This window comes from Crinia signifera, chromosome 7, assembly GCF_055691185.1.
Source record: "Crinia signifera chromosome 7, ASM5569118v1, whole genome shotgun sequence".
Taxonomy (NCBI): Eukaryota; Metazoa; Chordata; class Amphibia; order Anura; family Myobatrachidae; genus Crinia; species Crinia signifera.
The window spans coordinates 108,830,852-108,856,962 of NC_139223.1; the positions used below are offsets into that span (position 1 = coordinate 108,830,852).

Consider the following 26,111-nt stretch of genomic DNA (forward strand, 5'->3'; position numbering starts at 1 on the left):
GGATTATGTTTTCATTTAATTTTGAGTTACAGACGGAAAATATAAACTAAAGGCCCATACACATTACACACTGGGCGACTTTGAGCTGAAAGTCACTCAAAACAGCATGTTTGTGCGGCTTTCAACTCAAAGCCGCCCAGTGTGTATGCCCTGGCGATGAGTGGTGAGCGCTGCTGCATGCTCCCTGGTCATCATCGGGAAAGCCGTTCATCTGCTGTCGGCGCCGGGCAGGGGGAAAGCCGCTCAGTGTTTATGCACTGAGCGGCTTTCCCCCCAGTGATGATAGTGATCATCGCTGTCCATACACGCTGGGCATAATCGCTGAGTGTGTATGGACCTTAACTTTTTTTTTTAACAATTTTATTAAGCATTTGTGGTAATACAACATGATGGACAGAAATGCTGTCCTAAAACAGATCTCTATAAAGGAAATAAATTCCATCCCGTATTTAGCACATTCCACAAATTACTAACATAAACTAACTTTTAGTTCTCTAGGAGGACCTGATAGTCTTAAACAATAAAATTAAGTTGACCTGTATACGTCTCCAATGAACCCAAACATAAATGGTCATAATTTAAAGTTTCCATCTTACACATAGGCTCTTATTCCAAAAGGCAAATTCCTTCTCAAATGGACAAAACCATGTGCACTGCAGGTGGGGCAGATGTAACTTGTGCAGAGAGAATTAGATTTGGGTGGGGTTTTACTTCAAAGTGAGATCTATATTGCAGTGTAAAAATAAAGCAGTCAGTATTTTCCCTGCACAGAAACAAAATAACTCACCCAAATCTAAATCTCTCCCCACTGCAGTGCACATGGTTTTGTCCTTTTGTGAAGGAATTTGCATTTTGGAATAAGAGCCTATGTGTAAGATGGAAACTTTGTGGCCTTAGTGTAGTCATCGATGTCTCCTGGACACCAGAAAGTAGCATTAAGACATTAATGAGGAGTTGATTTTCTGCAGTGCATAAGTGCACTACTTTGCGGATCTGACCCTGCCTCCATCCTGCCCATTTGAGTGTGGGGGGAAAGGTGTCTATTTTTTAGTTTTCTGTCACATTCACATTTCAGAATGGAGGACAAACAATAAAAGATCTAGAAACAATTCTTACTACTAGTGCTGAAGCTACTGGCACCAGTCATGACACTGACGTGCAAGTCCATCAACATAGTCTGCTCAGGCCGATGCACAATGTCAGAGGCAATGTAACATCCAATAAGCTAAACATAATACTAATTAATAACCCAAAACAATTTTAACCTTGTACAGAGAAATGCTACCTTGCCAACATGCTATTTACAACAGGAAGTGGCTAGGAAGGCTTGAACGCTACTGTAAAAATTATGTGTATAAGGGGCACTACTATGTGAAAAAGGCGTACCACTATGTGATGTAATTTGAACCAGGGGCACTACATGCAACGTAATGTGTATATGATATTGCTACTACAGTATGTGGTATAATGTTAATTGGAGTTACTATTGTGTGACTGCACCTCTTCCTTGTGGGACTACTATCTCATTATGGGAGGTAGGGCACAAATGTATAGTTTGAAGGGGGTACCAAACCCCCTGGCACCTGCCCGGCCAATGAGAGGGGGGGGGGGAGGAAATGAGGGGAAATGAGTTCCACCACCTCTTAAGGACCGCTTTAAGCCCTGTTCTTTACTATTGTTATTGTCCTGGCAGTTACATTTTAATACAAATAATTAAGGTACTTATGTAGTATCTGGGCTGCCGATTTTTTGATTGTATGCCTTAAGTTAAGGCATACAATCAGATGCGATGCGATGCGATATCGCATCGCATCGCATACGATGCGATACGATGCGATGCGATGACCCGATTTTCCCATAGGATTCAATGTTAAAATGGACTGAGTCCATTTTAACATGGAATTCAATGGGAAAAAGGGGTCCTTTTCATACCCCTACTATCCAAGTGGGCATGGAGTTGGATATAAACCTGTGGCGAGCGTAGCGAGCCACCGTGCCCGAAGCGTGGCGAGCGAAGCGAGCCCCGCGAGGGGACGGTATTCTGTGTCCCCTCGCGGGGCTCGCTACGCTCGCCACGCTTCGGGCTCGCCACAGGTTTATATCCAACTCCATGCCCACTTGGATAGTAGGGGTATGAAAAGGACCCCTTTTCCCATTGAATTCCATGTTGAAATGGACTCAGTCCATTTTAACATTGAATCCTATGGAAAAATCGGGTCCATCGCATCGCATCGCATCGCATGCGATTTGGTCGGGTGCGATGCGATGGACCCGATTTCAAAATCGGCAGCCCAGTTACTACATAAGTACCATAATTAATTTTCCTTTTACTCATAGTAAAGTAATTAAGAATAAATATATTATCAATGTTTAATGGAAGAACTTCTGGCATTAAGGATGTGATGGCAGTGTTGTATTTGTCTCTTAACCAAGCAAAATAGGTTTATAAAGATCAATACAACAATTAGTTAATTATGTATAATTGATAATTAAGGAAAATGCTGATGTTTTTTCTGTGCAGATTCTGGTAAGTGTTGCCTGGGAGAATTGTGCAGGGTCCACGAAGAGTTGGGTCCAGGGCTGGAAGCAAAGCACAAGCACTGACATTTGTAAGTTCCTGACATTTGGGCTCCAGCTACTGAGACCTGAACGGGTTTCGCAATACAGTACATAGTGATTATATCAGCTCTTTTACAAAAATGATAAAGGTTGTGTTGTTGAAACTTGTTCTTTTAAAGTTCAGTTCCAGAAAAAGAGTCAGACTTTTCCTCCTCCGCCAATTTACAAAGACAGAAACACAATTAACGTGTTTTCACTATATCATTTAAATTTTAATGTATCAAGTTATTTATATACAAAAGACACATATTCTGCAGCTCTTTACAGAAAATATTTCAGTCACTCAAATAATTCACCCTGCCCCAGTAGAGCTTACTTTTTTTTCCGTTCAAACTGTTTTTTATTGATTGTATCATTTACAATATATGATTTAGAAACACGAAAAGTACCAATAGTACAAAGATAGAGGGGGGTTTTCAATTCCGGCTGACATTTTTTGGCAGGCGAAATCCGATTCACCTACTAAATCCCAGTGCTGATTTTTCATCTGGGTGAAAAATCTAGCATTGGCGTAAACCACGTGTACTAGCGAAATTGCAGTGAATTCATGTGTTTTTTTCAAATTTGCTTCCGGTTTCACCCACTTTTGCGGCCGTTTTCCCCCATGCCATTACGCCCCCCCCCCCCCAAAAGTGAAAATGCATGGGTGAAAATGTACTCAAAAAGGAGTGAAAATTGAATACTGAAAACTGTTCAATACAAGGTAGTACAAATCGAACGGAAATGGAAATATAAAGGTAACAAAGCAAGAGAGAAAGAAAGAGAGAAAGATGGGGGGAAAATAGAACCTGTGTATCGCAGAAATCATGAGAGCCACATTTTCGAGAGCGCGAGGCCTTAGATCGTAGATGATTGCAATAATTATTTCCAATATGGTCACGGATGTCTAATGAAGTTTAAGTATGAAGAGGTTTCTTTAAACTCCAGGCAAGGGAGCCAGGTTGCACTAAAACTAGAAATATTGCCTGATGAAAAAGAGATCAGATCCTCCATTTCCATGTAGTAATTAATCTTTCTAAACCAATCCATAATAGAGCGGGCTCTGGTCGATCTCCAGTGGACTGGTATCACAGTAGTTCTCAAAAGGATTTTTTTTATAGGTTTTAGTGTTGGGATGCAGTCAAAATCCCGACAAGGTCAAAATACCGACAAGGACAAAATACCGACAAGGACAAAATCCATGTCGACCTCGCACCTGTCGACCAAAAGGCATGTAGACTGTTTCACCTGTACATTCTATATGTCGGGATTTTGACCCTGTCGGGATTTTAAATGTCGGGATTTTGACCCTGTCAGGATTTTAAATGTCGGGATTTTGAACCATTCGGGATTTTGACCCTGTCGGGATTTTGACCGTCGGGATTTCATACCGAATCCTTTAGTGTCAACTGATGTGATGTTAAGGATCCAGAAGGCAGGATCCCTAGTTATATCGAACCATTAAAATCTCTTTACAACAGTTAAAGGCAGCAGACCAAAAGGGAGTAAAGAGCATACATTTCCACCATATGGGTAGGAAGGTGCCGAAGGCAGCGTTACATCTCCAGCATTTATTGGAAACTTTAGGGAACATCTTATTAATCCCTATGGGAACCCTGTACCATCGATAAAAAATCTTGTATAGATTTTCTAGGGTGTCTAGACTTAGAGAACTCATCTGGGTGTTAAAAAACACCTCTTCCTAATCTACAGTACAGTATATCTCGTACCTTTCCACACAGCTCTTTCTCCCAAGCATTTTCTGTAATGGCTACATATAGTATGGTGTAATGGTTAGCATTAATGCCTCACAGCACTGAGGTCATGGGTTTGATTCCCACCATGGCCCTAACTGTGCAGAGTTTGTATGTTCTCCCTGTGCTTGCGTGGGTTTCCTCCGGGTACACCGGTTTCCTCCCCCATGTCTATTTGTGCGTGTACATGTGGTAGGGGATACAGATTGTAAGCTCCACTGGGGCAGGGACTGATGTGAATGTTCAAATATTCTATGTAAAGCGCTGCGGAATATGTGTGCACTGTATAAGAAACTGTTAATACATAAGTAAATGATAAATGGCATAGCTGGAGATATTTCCAAAATTCACTCCTCGGGAGGTCCCAAGAATTTTGGAGCTCAGTAAATGAGCGTATCACTTCTGGATTCACCAGATGACATAGTCTGAATAATCCAGCCTCTGTCCATTTTGGGAAAGAGGAGGTAATGAGGCCCGGGAGTTTACAGTTTGTATTCCCAACCACATGCAGGAATCATGCAATTACTGAACGGATACAAGGGTTAATTTTGCATCAGAAACCGATTATCCTGCCATCATTTTATTGGAGTGTGGGATAAAACTGAAGCACAATCTACACAATCACAGGCTGCACATACCAGAAAGTGTCTTGACTGTCAACCTTGACATTGTCGAACTAATGACCTGTCGAACTAACGACCTGTCGAACTAACGACCCTTCGACCTATAGCCATGACAACCTTTTCCCATGTCGACCTAGACCCATGGCGACCTTTTCCCATGTCGACCTAATGGCTGTCAACCGTCCTGCTGTAGACCAAATGATCCCAACCCGTTCAAACAATTGCGTCATTCTGCACTTTGGTACCCAAGAAATTGTAACCCAAGGTTACTAGGAGCGCTGGTCATATGTATCTAAAAGGATCCCACAGTGTTGTGCACTATTGCTGCCCCTTGAATGAGGGTGTGTACCTCAATTTGAACAAAAACAGTAAGGAACAGAGAGCATAAAGCTTGTGCACTCTCAAGGGGCGCAGTGGTGCTCAGTTTAATGAAGAAACAATTGATTTTAATCATATAAAAAAATTATTAAAAGGAAATTTCATAAAGATATCATACATAAAAAAATTGAGAAGTGCACTTCAATTCAGAAATACAAATAACACAACAAGACAGACCACATGTAACATATATAGAGGCTTAATAATTAGTCATATTTTATCTGGTAAGAGGCTTAAATTAGGTTTTCAAGTGAGGCATAGGAAATCAGTTATTAGCAAGGCATTTTCATATAGTTACCAGTCCCGCACATCAAACTGGTCTCTTTAGGCTGTTGCTTGTTAGGTACCAGCTTTGGTGTTTTTGTGTCCACCTTTCTAATACTGCACTTTGCAATACGTAGCCATTCTTACCCGTATTAATTCAGGGGCCAAAAACGTTGGTAGTCCCCTGTATTTCTAAAAGCAGCTCCGGCTCAAGGGCTGGTCCTGGTACCCAAAATACAGGGGACAAAAGGATTAGGGGTCCCCTGTATTTTGACAACCAGAATCGGGCCCAAACAGCCAGCAGGGTAATGCCACTTTTTATGCAAGTTCCCCTGACCAAAGCATTAAACCCCCTCACTGATCAGCCCAAGCAGCGACACTGAGGGAGTGGGGTCCCTTCAATAAAGGGGTCCCGCCTCCAGGATACCCCCGGCTGCCTCCAGTGCCACAGGGCTGTGGGCACCGGGCTCATTTGTGGTGTAAAAACAGTTTTAATTTGTTGTTGTTGTGGAACTACAAGTCCCAGCAAGCATGCTCTATATGCAGGGACGTGGAGAACCTTAAATGCCAGCATGCGGGGCATTAAAGGGCTCACTGGTACTTGTAGTTCTACAACAAAACAAATAGTGAAAAAACACAGACACATTAGAGTAATTAAACTTTCATTCATACTACAAACATTCATGCAATACTTACCTATGGATTCCAATGCTGGCCTATCCCCTTGTCCAGTAGAAATCAAAGTGGGTACCTGTGGAAGAAATTATACCTACAGAGCCTATGGTTTAGATTGCATCCTCATCATCAGTAGGCATCCACATGGTTTAAAATTAGAAAGCGCACACCCGGACCTCGTACTTGACGAACCGCAAATGTTTGTTTACATTTGCGGCTCCTTCCCTAAACTGGATCATTGGCCGTCCCCAATCAGCAGCGGAGCTCCCACGCTGGATACGAATACGAATGGATAGGACCAGCTACAACATCAGAAATTACATATCAGGTGAATACTGCAGATTAGTAAATTTGCCCTATTCTTGATTCGTATTTTCCCCGGAAAACGGCCGATGCTCGTAATATCCATTCGTACCCGGGATTGGTCATATCCTGGAATGATAGTAAATTTCCACCAGTATGTTAGGGTAGATTATGAAGTAGAATATCCTCTGTGTCTCATTGTGAGCTCAACCTATTCATTGTTATCGCAGTGTTACATTGTGATGTCTTATATTACATGCAATAATACAATTGTATTTTACAAATTACTGTCAGTGATATATAGTAATCTCTCATACTTCTGTTACATTGTTATCTCAAATATGTATCTCAGTGTTACACTGTTATCTCTCATATTCCTCTAAGTGTTACATTGTGATGTCTCATATTTCTGTTACATTTTTTATCTCTAATATTTCTCTGTATTATATTGAGATATCTCCTCTTTTTTGATACTTTGTTATCTTTCTTATTAACCCCATATTGCATATACTGCAACTCAGCAATGAATTGTTCTGATAGTCACTTATGAACAATACTCACATAAATGTACAGTATGTGAAGCTAGCTACAAAACAATGTACATCTGTGTAATCAATCAGGAATGAAGCTTTAAAGCAGTGGTCAGGGAACTCGGTCCTCATTACCCCACTCAGTGCATGTTTTGCAAGTCTCCTCACAGAATCACAAGTGAAATAATTAACTCCACCTGCGGACCTTCTAAAATGTGTCTGTGAGTAATTAGTACACCTGTGCACCTGCCGGGTTACCAGCAACACATGCACTGTGTGGGGTAATGAGGACCGAGGGGTAGATTTATTACTCCGCGATCAGGGGAATCTGCGCTATCCCCGTGCGTTATAGCAGGGGATAGCGCTTCCCCTGATCTATCACACCCGCCGAGCGTTTACTCTAACGCCGGCGGTGTGGGGCAGGAGGCATAGCGCAGGGGCGATATTTTGCACTGCGCCCCTGCCTCCTGCCAGATTTATGAACGGTCAGCATCGCTGACCGTTCCACCGCCTGCAGCTGTCGACTTCGCCAGCTGCAGGCGGCGATGCCCTGCTGCTGGCGCTCAGCTGCGCTGGGATCTCGCGAGACTAGCGAGATCCCGCGCATGCGCAGTGAGCCGGCCGGGGGGGGAAGGAGACGGCGCATCAGTATTAACTGATGCGCTGTCTCCAGGAGGGACATCGCCGGAGGGGAGAGTAAGCGCTCCCCCACTCCGGCGGCAAGATCTTAATAGATCTTGTCGGTGTCCCCTCCTGCTTCGCCTCGCTAATGAGGCGAAGCAGGAACTGTTATAGCGGCGCGATAGGCGCCGCTATAATAAATCTACCCCCGAGTTCCCTGACCACTGCTTTAAAGGGTCCTAGTATATTAGCCATTGGTTTCCCCAAGTTAGAGTGCAGTTGTTTTATAAGGATATTGTGATACAGAAGAAGAAAGTAAAGAGGTTCTTATATTTTGTATTCTAATTGATAAGTTACAGTTATGTCTAATCTCACAGCATGATATTTGGAGCACCCAATAATCAATCCACATGCCTGTTTCACTGGAAACAACTTATTTTGTATCCAAAAACAATGATTCACCCTTTTCTTACAGGTCTTGCCCCAGAGCGTCCTGTGGAAGATAGACATGTGGCCTTTCTCCATCATGTCCAGGCTATGGGTGCTCTGCCTGTCTTTACCAACCATCTCTATTTTAATATTCCACCTGTCAGCGCACAAAGTCAGAGCAGAGTATACAGATATGGAAGAGCAGTGTATGAAGAGAGAACACCCCATCCTTACTTTCCAAGGTGAGCTACAAAAGTATCTACTTCCTAAAAACTCACTACGATGGCAGTGCCTATTGTCATTGTTTCCACATTAGAAATATCTGTTAGAATTTTGTGTTTTGCACGGGGAGGACGAAGGGAATTGAAAATATGTCTGCTCATCTCCACTTCCATATATTCCATGGATGAATTCACTTCCATACTCAGTTGCAAACGCAGGATTTTCAGAAGGGGGTTTCCAGACGGGCGGAGCAAAGCACGGAGATCTACACTTAGGTGACCCAGTATATGCCGGGTCAGTTAAAGTATTATAGATAGACCAAATGTATATAAATAATAATTATATATATATATATATATATATATATATATATATATATACACACACACACACATATATATACATACATATACATACAGGGGCGTCAACAGCAGTGTAGACCCCTGGGCATAGCAATGTATTGGGGCACCTACCGACCCTCCAGCGGTAGGGGTGGGGGAATCTTTGATGTCCCGCGGGTGGTAGGGGGTATTATATCAACCGCTCAGCATGTAGGGCCTGGATCCGTAATTTCCACTTATTTCCCCTTTACTGCACAGATGGTGGGAGATGTGGTGGGAGAAGGGGGCATTCGGATGAATAAAGGGGCCCTGATACATAACTTCCAGGGTGGTAGAGGGTGTTTAATATGCAGAGGAGGGGTGTAAAGTGAAGTTGGCTTATTATTCATAATTTTCTGGTGGGAGGACAACTTGCTTGACTGCAGATATCTCCAGTTCCCAGAAATAGATTTCTTAGATTTTAATGGAATTAAAAACTAGAGAATCCCACCTACCAAATGGTATTGGGGACTATGGGATCAGAGTTCAGGAGGCAGAGCAATCTGCCAACGAATATATAAAACCTACATACCAGATGTGTGGAGCTGGAGCAGTAACCAGCTGCTGGAAGGCTGATATCTCTGGTTCTGGGAACATTACAGACAAGCTGCTAGTGTCTATCAAAGGGGGAGAGTCCCAGCTTTCGGAATATACCCTCAGAAAAACTCTAAGTCAGACAGAACCTCAAATATCTGACTGGGAAGAGCAATTAACAGGCTTGTATGGGGACCACTGCTTTGAAGTCAGATATCTCCGGTTCCCAAGGGCCGATTTTTAAAATTCTTGTACCCATGGAAAGAGGGGACCCTCAGCTTTCAGCCTACGGCCCTTAGACTCCTGGGGAGTTTCTGGGTACTCAGAAACCCCCCCTGCGTGCGCTACTGATACTGCAGCCATTGACTTAGATGTGTAATGTTCCTTTATATGAAACAAGATTTATAATACACACTGTTTTAGGAGAGAGACCTACAAATATGTCCTTATTCACCTAGCTTTTTTGCGAATGACTAAGATGCTTGGACACATGTAGCAATCTCTGTACAATTGTACTGTTTCCTGAATTTTGCATCTTATTCACATCATATCTGCATACGTAGTTGCTCATAGTGTACTAGGCACGTTAGGTGCAAAGGAATTGTTATATAGGTTCAGGTAAAGCATAATGATTAATGGCACAAGGCATTGGTGACTTGTCTCATTCCTCTTTTTTGACTTTTTTACCCAGTTTAGCGACACAGAAGCTACATGAAATGTCATCGTTAGTATTGTAGGGTATCCGGAAGCAAAAAGTTCTGTATCTGCCAATATTCCATATTGAACATTTGGGGCAGAACAGACAACACCATTGATATATCAAAACCACTCCCATTTTGAATAAAACATAGCAGTCACCATAAATCACAGCTGACTCTTTAAATTGGGCTTGTTGTCAGTTATAGGGAAAGTATTATGATATTCATTTAGAGGGAAAAATGTTAATATTCTGTCCTATGTGGATTAATGACACATCCTGGCTCTTGTCATCGTCTGTGTTATCCTTAGTGACACAGCTTCTGGCTAATAATGTTAGGATTGATGCCAATGTGTCCTGGATGTAAAAGGAATATAGAATTTCACGTATATGAGTCTATGCTAATGAACTTTCAATGTGGATTATTAGTTTAACTAATTTATTTAATTAATTTGATGAGTTCTCAGAGATGTCTCGATTACAAATGAATACATCAAAACTGGAAGCCATGAACATTAATATTCCAGACCGTACTAAAAGTGCAATCAAGCACAATGTCATGTTCAATTAAAATCAATGAATAAAGTGCCTTTAAAACCTTTAGTGAGAATTTTACTAGATGAGTATGGGCTTTATTTTACAGCATGGTGTAAAGAGCAATGATCAGATCAGATATAAACCTTATTTGGGTACTTGTGTAAGAGCACGATGCCTGGGTACGCTATGTTTTCTGTGTAGCCTTAGCTACGCTGTCAGCGTAGCCCAATGGCTGCCTATCATAGTTAGCGTAGTGACTCCGCAGCAGCTCGCCACACTTCATAAAATCAACTCCATGATGATGTGGATAGTGGGGGTATGAAAAGGTCGGGAGGACACTTAACATGTCCCCTCGCATGGCTCGCTGCGCTCGCCACGCTTCGGGCTTGCCTGGATAGTTGGGGTGTTTCAGGAACACATTCACACCTGCCATATCATACATCTGAGACAGTAATGACGACTCTGTCTGTGGCAAGTTAAACATTGTGACAGGTTCTGCAGCCATTACGCAGTCACTTCACCTCTGACTGAGTACGTAACGCTGACTGACTACGCTGGCCGCAGGAACACTATGCCGAATCTGACAGGGATGCTGACTCTAACAGATACGCTGACTACGCTGGTCGCAGGAACACTACGCCGAATCTGACAGATACGCTGACTATGCTGGTCGCGCGCACACTACGCTGATTCTGACAGTGCCGCAACGCTAACTACGTAATGGGCGCCGTGATAATACACAAGTACCCTTATTTGCCTTTTTTTATGGTTTTCCCTTCGCTATATGGAAAATAAAGTATTTTACCAAGAATAGCGCAACATGCAGGGAGTATGCAGCTTATGGTGAACACCTAGTGCCCTGTCAACAAGAACACTAAAAGTATTAGGATAGTGAAGAAAAGAATTGGTGACACCACTTAGCGCTAGACCCTGTGATACATGTACTAATCCAGATGGTTTCGATTTAGGCCAGCACCTGAAACAACATAAATGATATACCCTTTTTTTCCCAATTGAATGGGATGTGTGGACAACAAGGGTATATCAATACAAAAAGATCATGGTGCAGTTTCCAAGTATTATAAAGGTTTTAATAAGTACAGGAAACTCACAATAAAAAGGATGATAACAAGCATGTGTTTATACATCCATACGGCAAAGCTGCTGCACAGTCTGGTTCATTCCCATCCGACACTGGATCAATATGGCATGGGGCCCCGCACCCCATACACATGTGCACACACTTACCAAGGAATCAGCCTGCATATGTTTGTTGCAACTTTCACCCTATGGTCATCTTCCCTTGAGTGGTCAGAATGACTACCACTGACTGGATTGGTGACACTGGACTATGGGGTTGTAGTTTGGGACTGCAGAAGCTGGCACTTAAAAATGAAACTATAGCTTTAAGCCTAATCTTCTCCCCACCTGCAATCCCATAAATGCAGTGTTCTATAAGTGCCTGATGAGTTAGGCACATTTTTAGGAGAGCTGTCCAGCCCCAGGGGTGCTGAGAGCGGGGGGGGGGGGGGGGGGGAGCAGGTACAGTTTACCCGGGCCCTTGCCTGTCAGGGGGGCCCTGATCTGGACACACAGTTTTTTTATTTTTATTTGGTGGCGAGTGCACCGGGTCTGAGTGCGCCGGAGTCAGCTGTTCAGCAGCGGCATTGGGAGTGTGGATGTGGGAGGACGTGGGCCGGCGTGGGGGCAGCAGCATCATAGAGGTCCTTCTGAATGTCGATCCACTCTCTGATTCCAGGGTGTAACTAGGTAGATCCTGGGTGCCAGGAGGAACTGGGTCAGAGAGAGGCCACCTCCTTTGGGAGTACCACCCACATTCCCAACCCAACCACCACCAACCGCCACCAGCAGCAGCAGGTGCCAGTGCCATATCTCCAGCCCAGCAGTCCCAGACCTGGTTCCCCACCCATGTCAAGGTGGATGGCTGGTTGTTCTGTGTCTGCTGCCTCCCTGCATGCTGCTGGGACTGACATCCAACTCTGGAAGTCAGCATCTAACCCCTGGCAGAGCATGTACTGTAACTCCATGACAACGAGCGTGTTAACCCCTGGCAAAGCATGTAACCCATGTCAGAGCATGTAAATCCATGGCAGAGCAGGATAATACCATGGCAATGACCATGTTAATCCACTAATTTGCAATGAGCATTACGGTGTGTGGAATAACGTGTAATGGGCATTATGGAGTGTGGTAAAATATGTAATAGGTATTACGGTGTATGACATAATGTGTACTTCCCACTATGATGTGTGGCATAATATGTAATGAGCATTATGGCATGTGGTATAATATGTGATGGGTGCAGTGGCGTAACAACGGGTCCGCAGAGTGTGCAGGGAGCTACGTCCATGGGGGCCCCATGAAGTTGTTGTACCGGGCCCAGGATTTCTCTTGGCGGCTCTGTCCAGCCCCTGTTAGATAGTGAGATTTTCCTTTATTTTGCACATAGACACAAAGAGTGCTGCAGTGATGGCAGACACAGCCTGAATCTTTTACTGAGCAAAGTTCTTTGTTCCACCACGCTCAGCGATGTTATTACCAAGAGTGGAAAATTGGGACGCAGACTTCCTCAGCAGAAGCACATTTCTCACAGGAGCATGGTCTCTCCATCCAGAGGTCTTCCAACAGTTATTTCAGGGGTGGGGCCTTTCGCAAGTGGATCTCATGGCCTATCAATACTACTTCAAGGTTCAACACCAGGTACGCGTTGGCTTTTGCAGTGGATACCATGATGGTTCTGTGGGATTTTCCTCTAGCTTATCTGTTTCCAACAACTCCAATGCTGCTTTGGGTACTGGGGCGCATCTAGAATCCATGGGTGACTGTAATCCTCGTCGCTTCAGACTGTCCACGCATACTGGTGTACACTGCCAATCTCAAAATGTTGGTAATTCCCGTGTGCCATTTTTAAATTTGACCAGACGTGCTGCACCAAGATCTATTTCAAAGTGAAGACCTTACTTGTTTGGCTTTGACAGCCTTATTTTTTTTTTTTTAACAAAGCTCCCCATCTGAAAATAATCGGAAAGGAAATCAGTGGCAGATGGGGAGGAGGAAGTGGTGCAGATAATTTAGAGGGGCAGATGTTCAGATAATGAGGGAGGTAGAGGCTTTGGAAATGGATAGAGAAATATGTGAGAAACTTCTGCTTCTCTCTTTGTATAAATGACCTATTTTTTTTGCCAATGGATAACTGGTGCATAGAAGAACAAAGAAGGTGATCTGAGGGTGGGGCCAGAGGAAAAAAAACACTGGAGCCAACTGAGAGACCGATCAGATGCACATACAACCCGTGCCATTCTCTTATATCAATCCAGCACGGCTCAAAAGAAGCAAACTAGGGGTCAAGACATAAATAGGCCATTGCTCGCAGGCCAAGTGCACACATCCCCAAACCTTCCACCAGCAATCTTAGACACAGATGACAGGAGGCGCAGGCATCGGATGTGATGGCACAGATGACCTCCGCGTGTGTCATTGGAACCTGCAATGTTTATCCATGATTTATCAGCTTCTCTTCATGTGTTCTATTTCATGTATCATTATCATTGCTGATGGAAATGCCCCCTTCGCTGCCCGGGATCTAAGTGACTGCCTATGTTGCCTAGCAGCAAAACCGTTGCTGATTTTCCATGTGCTTGCTTGTTTTCCCCAATGTGCTCTGGTTTCCTCCCATAATCCAAAAATTGACTGTACGTTAACTGGCTTCTGGGGAAAAAAAATTAATATATAGTGTGTGTCCGTGCACATAGGCAGACTAGATGGGCTAAGTGGTTCTTATCTGCCGTCAAATTCTATGGGGGAAATGTACTAAGAAAGGGGATCATGGACTATCGGCTGTACAAACTGTGAAAGAATGACCTTCTGCTCCACGGGAGGTTTCTGTCCTCCCTGTGCTCGCCTTAAATATTATCAGACGGAGATGTGGCTCTACCTGGGAGCCAGCGGCTCAACGTGATTTATAGCCTGCCCGGGTGCCCGCCCATGCAGGGGAAGATATCCTCTGATATGTAAATGGTGTAGAGAAGAAATGTCACTCCGGGACTTCAGGACATATGTCCTGAAGATGGTCCCTGACCCGAAACGCTGTAGGCAATAACAGCAAAGCTTTTTTTGCACCTATACATTCCTTCTCTACAACATTTATATATATATATATATATATATATATATATATATATAGCATTGTAGGGTTCTGGCACTCACTGCTTAATTCGGTAATGGTGTCCCGGTGCCCTCCGTTGGATATCCCCCCCACGAGGTAGGTGTATCCAAACATGTGCAGTATGCGGCGGCACTCGGAATGAAATGACAATAGACACAGAGCCTTAAAGGCGTCTTTAAGGCTCTGTGTCTATTGTCATTTCATTCCGAGTGCCGCCGCATACTGCACATATATATCTATATATATATATATATATATCACCTTCAACTGTATAATGATGCCTGATGACGATTTGACTAAATAAAATCGAAACGTTGCTATACCTGCCTTACTGATTCTTCCGGAGCCGGGTGCTGCTGCTACTGTTATTATACAGTTGAAGATGATATATTCATCCCCTGACTTGGGGATTCAGCGGGCACCGGTCGCAGTTATCTCTGATTGGGGAGTGCTTGGCCATCTGGACTGTATATATATATATATAGATATACATACAGGTGAAGGATCTGCGCAAGGTTAGCACATAATCAATAGGTTCCGTCTCTCCAGAATGTGGTGCTGCTCACTCCAAATAGGCTTTGTCACGGCCTCAGTAAGGTGCATAGAACAAAAGAAAGGAGGAGCGCACAGGTAAGTATAATTGCACAGTGTTTACTGGAGAAAAGTGTAGGCTCACATACAATTAAATAAGCAGTAATCAGCATGTGTAGGAATCACCATCAGTACGTCAGCTTCATAGCACGGACACCGGAGGACATCCAGGGAACCGGCAGATGGAAACAGCTGCGGCGAAGACGGAGTTCCAGACACGAGGACTGCAAACAGACGGGAACCACAGTGGCAGAGATCCGATACGTCAGGTGACCACGCCCCAACGCGTGGGAGTTGCCAGATGGCTTACTGTATAGGAATCTTTCTGTGATTGGCTACTGTGGACAGATGTCTGGTATCCAATAAGACTGCGCCTATGTCTGAGTTTTGGAGAGTCCTCGGGTGTGGAGGCATTATGCCCAACTGCTTGGGAAGCAGAGAGTTATGAGCACTGTGGATGGGGGAGTGTGAACTTTGAACTTTGAGCCAGCGGTAAGCAATGTATAGATGCAGACCCTGGCACTACCCATGAACTTTGTATGGGTACACCGTGAACATACAACAGTGCCAGCCTGGATAGACCTCATAAAGGTAAATAAGTGATTGTGGTACTCAGTCATGACAATGAGACTGTGCTAATTAATTTTATATATGAATATTGTATATCTATGTACAACAAATTTTCTGAATCTCTACAGAAAATGCTACAATGTAGCAATGGCAGCTTTTTATCAATACAAGGTCTGTTCTGCTCTGTATACAGACTCAGTCGCACATGATATACAAGTGTCAAATATCAAATGAATCAGCAGTCGCCTTTGACAAAAACAGGCAACTGATATTAGCAGAACTGCAGGGTACCTGGCTGCTCACTCATGTCAGTCATCTTGCACTGCATGGCGTATTGATGCTAGAAGTACTGTATGAGGCACATCTGTAGATACAATCAGACTTGATTAATGCCAGCCCTGTTGAATCTAAACATTTCCTAAATAGAACCTTTCTAGCAATGTTCAGAAGGCTGAAAGGTGTCAATAAGCAGCACAGTATGCTGCAATCAAAATAAATTCCATAAGAGATGAGAAAGAAAGTTATTGAAATATGTCAGTCAGGAAATGATTACAAAGCCATTTCTAAAGCTCTGGGACTTCAGCAGCTAGATCTACAATAATCGACAGCTAGATTTATTACCTCTAATTGGAGAACACTTGGAACAGTGGTGAATCTTCCATGGTATGGTCGACCTAACAAAATTCATCGAAGAAAGCATTGATGACTCATCCAGGAAGTCACAAAAGAACCCAGGCAAATATCTAAGGAACTGCAGGCTTTGCTTATCTGTTGCTGTCAAGATGACATCATATTAATGACACCGTGCATGTACAGTATTGTATCCAGCCAGAGCCGATCTCCCATGAGGCACGTGCCTAGGGGCGGCACATGTTTGGGGGCGGCACTTGGATGCCTGTGATAGTACTGTCATCCCAAAATGTACCAATAACTGCAAAATACCCACTGTACTGTACTATATTCCATCTTAAATAGAGTGTAAATGGATAGGACATGCATATACCGCCCCTGTAACCTGTCCTACTTAGTAAATATGTATTCATAATAAAAGAACATGTCACAGTTTGTGGCTTTTTTATAAATACATTACACTGGCTATTATCAAATGAGGGCTTATAAGTAATCAATAAATCAATAAAAATAATACAATTAGGCGGGTGGTGCTAACATTATTGTTGTGCCTAGGGGCGCCCTCATCCCTAAATCCGCCCCTGTATACAGCACATTGGTAAGTTTCAAATAGAAAAGTCTGCTAACCAATAAGAACATAAAGGTTTGTCCTACACCCAAACTTTTATCCCAAATAAGCTCTAGATATAAACAGACAATGTATTTGTATAAAATACATATATTGTGCTACTGTAGATTCTTGTGCACCTTGAGGAACAGTACATACATTTGATGAAAAATCAGTGCTATTTATCTTTGATGCTATACATTTCATGTTTTTTTTACAAAGAAAGAACACTTCAAAGAAACCACTAAAGTTTGAGATTGACAAGCATGTTTTTAAAAAATATGTCATGAAAATCACCTTCATCACAACTTCAGTTTGTCCGGTTTCCTTTTTTTCTGACTGGGGAATGTTTTCAAACTCGATGCCTGGAAATAATTTGATTGTGGAGGAGGTTTTTGACTGTTAGGCATATATTTACAAGGAACAGGCTCAGATTGCTCTAGTATGTAGCTGGATGATCCTTTCTTCTTCTTCCCTGAACAGTACCATGAACTTGTGCTGGAATAAAAACAATGCTTTTGCCATTTGTATTTGACGTTTTCTTTCTGGAATAAATCCTCACTCCCCAATTCCATTAAACACCTACAAAGGGTCTCCAGTGTTCAAAGTACAGTACAACATTTAATGTGAAGTTTATTGAAGGGATCTGAATCTCAGTACAGGTCTTTCAGACAGCTCTCTTTGAACTCACAACTTTGCACAGCTGGAAATTCCATTTATACATCCTAACTCAGTGGCCAATTCAGTTCAGCTTGTAGCAGGCCGATTTCTTCCCCATCCCTGATTTGTGCATGTGCGAAAAGTCAGTCCAGTTAACAGTGGAGAAATCATTCAACGTTCGGTGGCTGCTAATACACGCCTCCTAGCGAACAGGTCCGAATCAGGCCCTCATTCTGTCACTTGCCAAGAGCTGTGGATACTGTGGGTGGAGCTAAGGCATGGGTGGGGGATAAATTGGTGTGTGAGCCAGTTTAAAAATTGTCAAGGTTTGTTCTGTGGGGGGGTAGGTGTTATTATAACATTCTACAAATTATATGCTAACCTAGTCCTGCCTCAGTCACCTCAGTATATAGATGTAGAGTAGAAGCCGGTATCGATGCTTCAATGCATACTAATTGTGACAGTAACTAAAGTGCTCTAGACTGCAATTACTTGTAATCGCATCATAGAAAGTCGCAGGTGCAAACATATATATATTAAGGTTTACTTGCACGTGCCTCGTAGCAAACAGATCGCAGGTGCTACTAGTTGCAACCTAGATGATTGCTGCTATATTTGTACATAAACACTCTCACGACAGTTCCACCACACTGACACACAACTATACCCAGTGCTGCTCCATGTACCTCCCTCTCACACACCTATATACCAGTCACCTACCTCTCACACATATATGCTCCTACCCCATGTACCTCCCTCGTACACACGTCTCTCAGCCACCTACCTCTCACACATACAGCAACTTGCCTCACACACATAGGTGAAACTAAAAAGTTGGTAATGGGTTCAGATTTTCTAAAGAAATACATTGCGCGCGACATAGTCGCACATGCAAAATAGGGGGGTGTGACCTCACTACAGGGGGCATGGTCTTGCAGCCACCGCCAGACCCCGTGCCCCACCCGCCAGATTGGATGTGATACATCTTAGTATCCACGATGTGCCGCTAACGGTTGCACATAAGACTTATCTCCGATCCGTTACGAATGGGACCACGCATTTGAACAAATTGGATGTCATACACTTGCAATTTGGGGTGATTTCACCCGACTTCTTGGCCTGATCCGTCGGAAACAGGTGAAATTGGGCCTAAACCGCATAGTGTATGGGGGGCCTTTAGTTAGAACATCAGTTCCCTCTTGTAAGGATATGCAAGTGCCATACACATGCACCTCTTCATGGATAGTTCTATTTACACGAATACATAAACTGGTGTTAAATTCTAATCAGTATCAGGCCCAGACTTGGAGCAGGTTGCACTTTTTGTGACTTTTTGCTCTTCCACGCTTCTATGCCAGTAGTTCCCAAACTGTGTGCCATGACACCCTGGGGTGCCTTGAGACCCTCTCAGGAGTGCCTCAGTTTGGTGGTCCAGGACCAATTCAAATCAGTTTTTGTGGCTGCCAATCATAACATATGTGTACAAACAGAAGCAAATCCTGTCCCTAACTACATAACTCACCTAAAGATGTTATATAAACACAATTTATTAAAAAATATATATAATTTATTTAATTTCTTCATAATAAACTTTTGGCCGAGAGGTGAAGTGGATAAGATTCTGATATTATCGAGTGACATAATTCGAATAAGTTTGGGAACCCTTGTTCTATGCTCGGCTGCTCTGTAAGATGCAGATTGGTTTGTAATTTGTTTTCCTAAAGTCTGTGAACTAGTCAAATAAATGCTAATAAGGAGCTAGACTCATCTCTGCAGATTCTAAATGAGCCTTTGTATCTTCTGTTGATACTAAATCTGAACCTACTTTGGTCCTAAATCCTTTTAGAGACACTCATTTCTGACATCTTTGTTTTTTATTAATGTGCGTCTATTGTGGTTTGGTTAATGATCTGTATGGTTTTGTGTTCCCCATAGCTCATTTTCTTCCTCTATTTCTTGTTAACTTCATCTTTTTCTTTATTCTTCTCTGCTCCTCACAAAAATGGGGAAATAAAGAGTTTGAAATTTCAGTAGTTACTTTAGTTCCCAAGGTGAAACAAATAATCTTTTAATGACCTTTTCAAACGATGTTCCCTGGAGTCGATGTTGAAAGTTATAGGATCTCTATAGCTTTCTCCAGGGATTCCTCTCCACAACTGACCTTTGTCAGGAAAGGGATGTTCAACTTGTAATTGCATTTCAAAGTGCTGCCTTAAAAAAGATGTCTGAGGGGCCCTACTTTGTTGTATGTTCTATAGCATTACAATTTGTGAACTGAATGACCTGCTGCCCGTGGAATTACTAAGGTTATGAGGTGGCTGCTATCGGTCATAATATGATGACTGTGTGTAATTCTGTGTCTGATTTGGAAGTATCAAGAAAAAAAAAGGCATGTTACTACACCTAGGCAAAACCACGTAGCACTGCAGGTTAGGCAGATGTAAATTGGGCTTATACCCCCTTTCTCATTAATGACCTATAGACCCAGGTCGAGGTGCGGTGTGAAAGCACCATAGCTTGTAACCCAGGTCGACAAACCCAGCAATTCAACCTGGGTTATACCGCTTTCAGACCGCACTCCGAACACGGCTTATTGCCGTGTTCACAGGGCCTAAACACGGGTCACGGTGCGGTCTGAAAAGGCCACCACGGGTCGAGCAACACGGGTGTTCAACCCTGGTAATGGCCAGGGTTGAACACGGCTATGACCCGTGTCAAGTGCAGTGTGAACGGGTGCCTGGGTCGAGCGACCCGTGTCCCGTTCACAGTATGGAGGAGGCAGCACTGTCAGCTCCAAGTACTGCCTCCTCCGGAGCCCCCGATGACGCGCCGCCGCCCAGCACCGCCCCATGTGACGTCACCGACTCGGCAATATGCCGTGTCGGTGTCGGAACTTTCAGACCGCATTGCCATGTTGCTCTGGGGATGGGACCCGTGTCCTAATCCCGTGTGCAACACGGTATTTGCGGTCTGAAAGTAGTATTATAAGAAGGGTGAAATCCTGGGTCACTTTCTGTATAATGGGCGACCCGGGTTTAATGCGGTGGACCTGGCCCAACCCGGCTCTGCAATGTGAAAGGGTTATTAGTGATTCAATTTGGGTGGGGTGTGTCTAATCTGAAATCTAAATTTCAGTGTAAAAATCAAGCTAACATTCATGTGCTACATATCTAAATGTAAATGGAATAAACAATGTTATAATGCAAGGGGAGCAAATACAAATTAGCTTGCATTTTTTATTTTAATATATTTATTTTGAGATGCTTTAAAAAGCTCCAATCATGTTCACTGTATCACATATCGAAAGGGGCGGTTCTTGCATTGCACAACAGCGAACTCCTCTGCCTGAGTGACACGCAGAGGTGTTTGCAAGGAGGGGATCAGGATAGCTGGCATTTCTAGAAGGGGTGTGTCACCCCCATTATCTAGGAGTGGCCAGGCTCAGTTTCCTTGCAAGTCGAGTTGCGACAAGCAGAGTGAATAAGGTTAGACTAACTAAGGCTGCTGTTGCAGAGGGACACTGTGCCCAAAAAAATCATATTGCTCAGAGTATGTGCACAGGGTTTTTATTAAATCATTTCTTTTTTTGCAGATATGCATCAATGGCCATATTTTATTATACATAAATTGTAAATATTTGTGTAGTAAGTATTTCTAATGCAAACAAATAAGCTGGCTACACACTATAAGATGTGTACCCAGTGGGACATGGTCGCTGACTGGTATCTTTAAGATAGCATGCCATAGCGGGGCAATGTATGAACAGTCAGCAACACTTTCAGCTATTGATATTCACAGCTGCAGCAGGTGGCCAGGCACTGAGTAATAGCGAATCAGCACTAGGATGATGCGCTATGTGCTTTGATGGGAATCGCCAGAGGGGGACATTTTCTCTCCCCCACGTCAGCGCCCGAGATGTTAATACATCTTGTTGATGCAGCTTCCTGCTACATACCACTTAGTAAATCTACCCCAGTTATTTACCAAGACTATCACCCTCCTCTTACCTCTGCCCTTAGCATATAAGATTATAATGTAATCACTCCCACTCCGTGGTATCAATTAATTATGTAATCTGATTTTTATATTTCTTCTTTGTAAAATTCTCTGTTACTGTCCGGTATGACCACCCTTGTACTATGTGATTTTGCTGTATGTTCCTATATTCGGCACAACAAATATCTGTTTCCAACCAACAATTTGAGAATAAAGCCACAAATTTCCCAATAAATCCCTCACATCCATGCATTGCTTTGTATACATTGGCATATCCTCATGAACATTTGTGCAAATATGTATAATTGATGATCTGCCCACATGTACTCAGTAAGAAAGCAATACCCATGCCATCAGTCCACCTGAAAGTATTTTGCAGTGGACTGTACTATAGTTCGATATACAAAGCTCTGCTCATTCTTCATCCTCCCACCATTCCTACCCTGACGATTTGTAATTCTGGAAGAGTCTGGGTTTGTTTTTTATGCACCTTATCTTTAATTAAATCTTCACCCATTCCTGATGCTTTAAAACCAGATTAATTGTTTCCCACAAATGAAGTCTCTGGAATTAGAGGCGTGTAGCAGTTACATGTGTCTGGCTAATAGTTTCAGACACCATTAAAGTGTCTCGTTAAGAAATCGTTCTGTGTTAAATGTGGATTTAAGCTTGTAGTGCAGCCTGGAAGAGACTTCAAATTAAAAGTTAAATATGTCATCTACCCACATATCCATAGCACCATTTTTTTTTTTGTAATGAAGATTTCTTAAGACTTATGACCTTGCAGATGCCGGCTTCCCCACTGGGTCCTGTTGCTGCTGATGTTGGGATGGTACACATTGTATAATGTGTACCCAGCGTGACACATGGCAGTCTACACAACCTCTAGTCCTCGATTTTATAGTAATGATGTACATGCTGAACTTATGTTTCAGTAAGGGCAAAGCTATATAGGTGACATTCAGTAAAAATATACAAGAAATCCACCCGTCAGTCTATGTCAAATCTGAGAATAGGTTGGAGGTTCTCCTCCCCTACTGCTTTTGAAGCTATGCAGTCAGTCAGATGTTGTTGACAGCGTCTGAATCAGATTTTCTTCACAACCTCACAATCAGATATCCTTTATAACCTCCCAATCAGATGTTCTGTATAGTCTCCCAATCAGATATTCTCCACAGCCAGCCATAAAATATTCTCCACAACTGGCCAATCAGATGTTCTCCACAGCCTCCCAATCTGATGTTCTCCACTGCTTCCCAGTTTGATGTTTTCCAAAGACTCCCAATTACATTTTTCTTCACCACTTCCCAATCAGATGTTATTCCCCACTGGCTGATCAGATGTTCTCGACAGCAGGCCTATTAGAAGTTCTTGAAAATTGCCTTATGGGATGTGCTCCACAGCCTTCCACACAAACCACTGAGGCTACATTTTTTCTACAGGAACATAAACTAATATCTGTTCTACAGAACGGTCTCTGGCATTTGACTCAGGTGAATTAAGGTAGGGGTTTTCGATTCTACTTTGAAACTGAGATACTTCTGTTTCCAAAATATATTATATTTCTTCCTTGTTTTTAGGAACTTGGTGCTACCTTTCTCCAAATATAACAGTATTATACAAAAGAGAAAAAGTGGAGGAAAAAGGTGCACTCTGGAAACACTCTGCTTGTCCTTGATGGTTAATGTTTCAATTAAACCTTAACTTTTATGTAGTCTGTCTATCTCTATATAGAGATAGACAGAGATACAGGCTTACTATTGTTAAAAATCAAAGAAAACTTGGTACTTGTTTCCTAGCACGGCGTCCGTCGCATACCATCGCATACCTTAATTAGTGGTATGCGATGGTTTGAGATAAGAGCTGTACAATTTTAATATCGCATCGCATGCCATTACAATGGCATGCAATGCGATTTCTAATTGTACAGGCACCCTGATGGGTGATTACTATGTTAAATGCACCCCCGTTGTTAACGCCACCCCCACTATCAACGCCAACACGAAACGCGGTGAACGCAGCAAGCCCGCAGGGGCAGCGGTACGCGTCCTCTGACCTTTTCATACCACCACTATCCATGTCAGCGTGGGAATGTTTTTTTATAGTGTGGCGAGCGTGGGGCCACATAATTCATGTGAAGTTATCCGCGTCCCCACGCGGGGCTCGCTGCGCTTGCCGCGCTTTGGGCTCGGTGGCTCAATGCGCTCGCCACACTATATAAGATCAGCTCCACGCCAACGTGGATAGTGGGGGTATGAAAAGGTCGGAGGACGCGTACCACGGCCCCACAAGGGCTCGCTGCGCTCGCCACGCTTCGGGTTGGCGTTAATAGTGGCGGTGGCATTAACAATGGGTGTGCATATAACATACTAATCACCAATCAGGGTGCATGTACAATTAAATCATCGTTTTGATCGCATCGCATTCATAGCTGGTTTGAACAGCTATGAATGGGATTGGCCTTTGAACTCGGCAAACTTACAAAGCTCAGGATTCGTATTTTCCGATGGTGGGCATTCATATTTGGCTGCCAAATTTCCAGGCTGCCAAATACAAATCCCTAAAGCATCACACGGATCATTCAGATCCATGCGATGCTTCTCTGTGTAACAATAAGAAATATAAAGAATAAACTTTACCCCCTAGTATGATGGACTCTATTTTGGTATTTAACAAACATTATTAAACTTAATTTCTATCCTCCATGATACCAATAAGATTGCAGTGGAATTTTGCACTTTCTATTCCTTCCTTTACAATATTTCCACCTCAGCAGCCTACTCAGATTTTTCAGTGAAACAGCAAGCCATTAGGGATTACCTAACGAGAGTAGGGTTCCCTCACCTCACAGCTCAAGACAGTGAGGCTTTGGAGAGGCCCTTTACTTTGATGGAACTAGAGGAAGCTATTAAATCATCCCCTTCGGGTAAGAGTCCTGGCCCAGATGGTTTTTCCATTACATACTACAAAGCATTCAAGGACAAACTGCTCCCCTTACTTTTAGAGGCCTTTAATGCTGTCTCAGAACAATCCCCTTTCTTTAGACAATCCCTTGAAGCTCATATCATGGTGATCCCTAAGGAGGGTAAGGATCCGTCCCTGTGCCCTAGCTACCGGCCGATATCCCTCCTCAATTGTGATGTCAAATTATTTGCTAAACTCCGTGCCAATAGGTTGAAGGTGTATCTCCCATCTATCATACATTCTGATCAAGTGGGGTTTGTACCGGGTCGTGAGGCTCGAGACAACACCTCCAAGATATTGGCCCTTCTACATCACATCTTTACCACGAAGGTCCCAGCGATCTTATTATCTACCGACGCCGAAAAGGCGTTTTATCGAATTGACTGGGGCTTTTTGGCCGGGGTGCTGCGGCATTTGGGGTTGGGCCCTCTATTCTTCCGGCACATCCTCTCCCTCTATTGCTCCCCGTCAGCGAGGGTTAGAGTAAATGGTTCCCTCTCTGCCCCTTTCGCTATCAACAATGGCACCCGCCAGGGAACCCCTTGTCCCCCCTTATCTTTGTCCTATGTATGGAGGCGCTAGCATGCTCCATTAGGCTGAACCCTAACATTTCCGGATACGATGTAAACGGGACGGAATATAAATTGGCACTCTTCGCTGACGATCTATTGGCCACTATCAGCTCCCCTTTCACCTCACTACCCAACTTACTAGAGGAATTTAAACTGTTCGGGGACCTCTCTAACTTTAAGGTGAACTACACCAAATCGGTAGCTCTTAACATCACAGTCCCTACCACTGCCTTAGCAGGCCTTAAAACTGCCTTTCATTTCACCTGGCACCCCTCTCAGCTGAAATACCTGGGTGTGGTCATCACCAGAGATCTCTCCAACTTATTTGGAGCTATTTTCTCACCTCTACTGGCCAAAATACACTCCGAATTGCGAACCAGGAGAGCGGGGTTCTTTTTCTGGTTTTGGACGATTGGGTATATTAACCCCTTCACGACATTGCCTTTTAAGGTAATTTTTTTTTTTTTTTTCCTCCTTGCGTTCAAATAAGCGTAACTTTTTTAATTTTCCGGCTATATAGACACATGAGGGCTTTTTTTTTGCGGGACAAGTTGTACTTTTTAATGGTACCATTTACTATACCGTATAATATTCTGGGGAATCAGGAAATAATTCAATGTGGGGTAAAAAGAAAAAAAAACGCAATTCCACAATTTTGCGCTGGTTACGTTTTTTTTGGAGTTCATAGTTCGTTTAAAATGATGGGTTATCTTTATTCTATGGGTCGTTACGATTCCGGTGATACCAAACTTATATAGTTTTCGTTACGTTTTACGCCAAAAAAAAAAAA

At 43.2% G+C, this 26,111-nt stretch overlaps 1 protein-coding gene across 4 annotated transcripts in view; it reads left to right on the top strand.

Annotated features, from left to right (window-relative positions):
- SEMA5B (semaphorin 5B) overlaps nucleotides 1-26,111 on the top strand; it is a 422,878-nt gene that overhangs the window by 185,975 nt on the left and 210,792 nt on the right. For all 4 annotated transcript variants that reach the window (XM_083153606.1, XM_083153603.1, XM_083153604.1 and 1 more), the window contains one exon: nucleotides 8,222-8,417. In XM_083153606.1, the coding sequence (XP_083009732.1) occupies nucleotides 8,222-8,417 (196 nt within the window). The remainder of the gene's footprint in view (nucleotides 1-8,221; nucleotides 8,418-26,111) is intronic.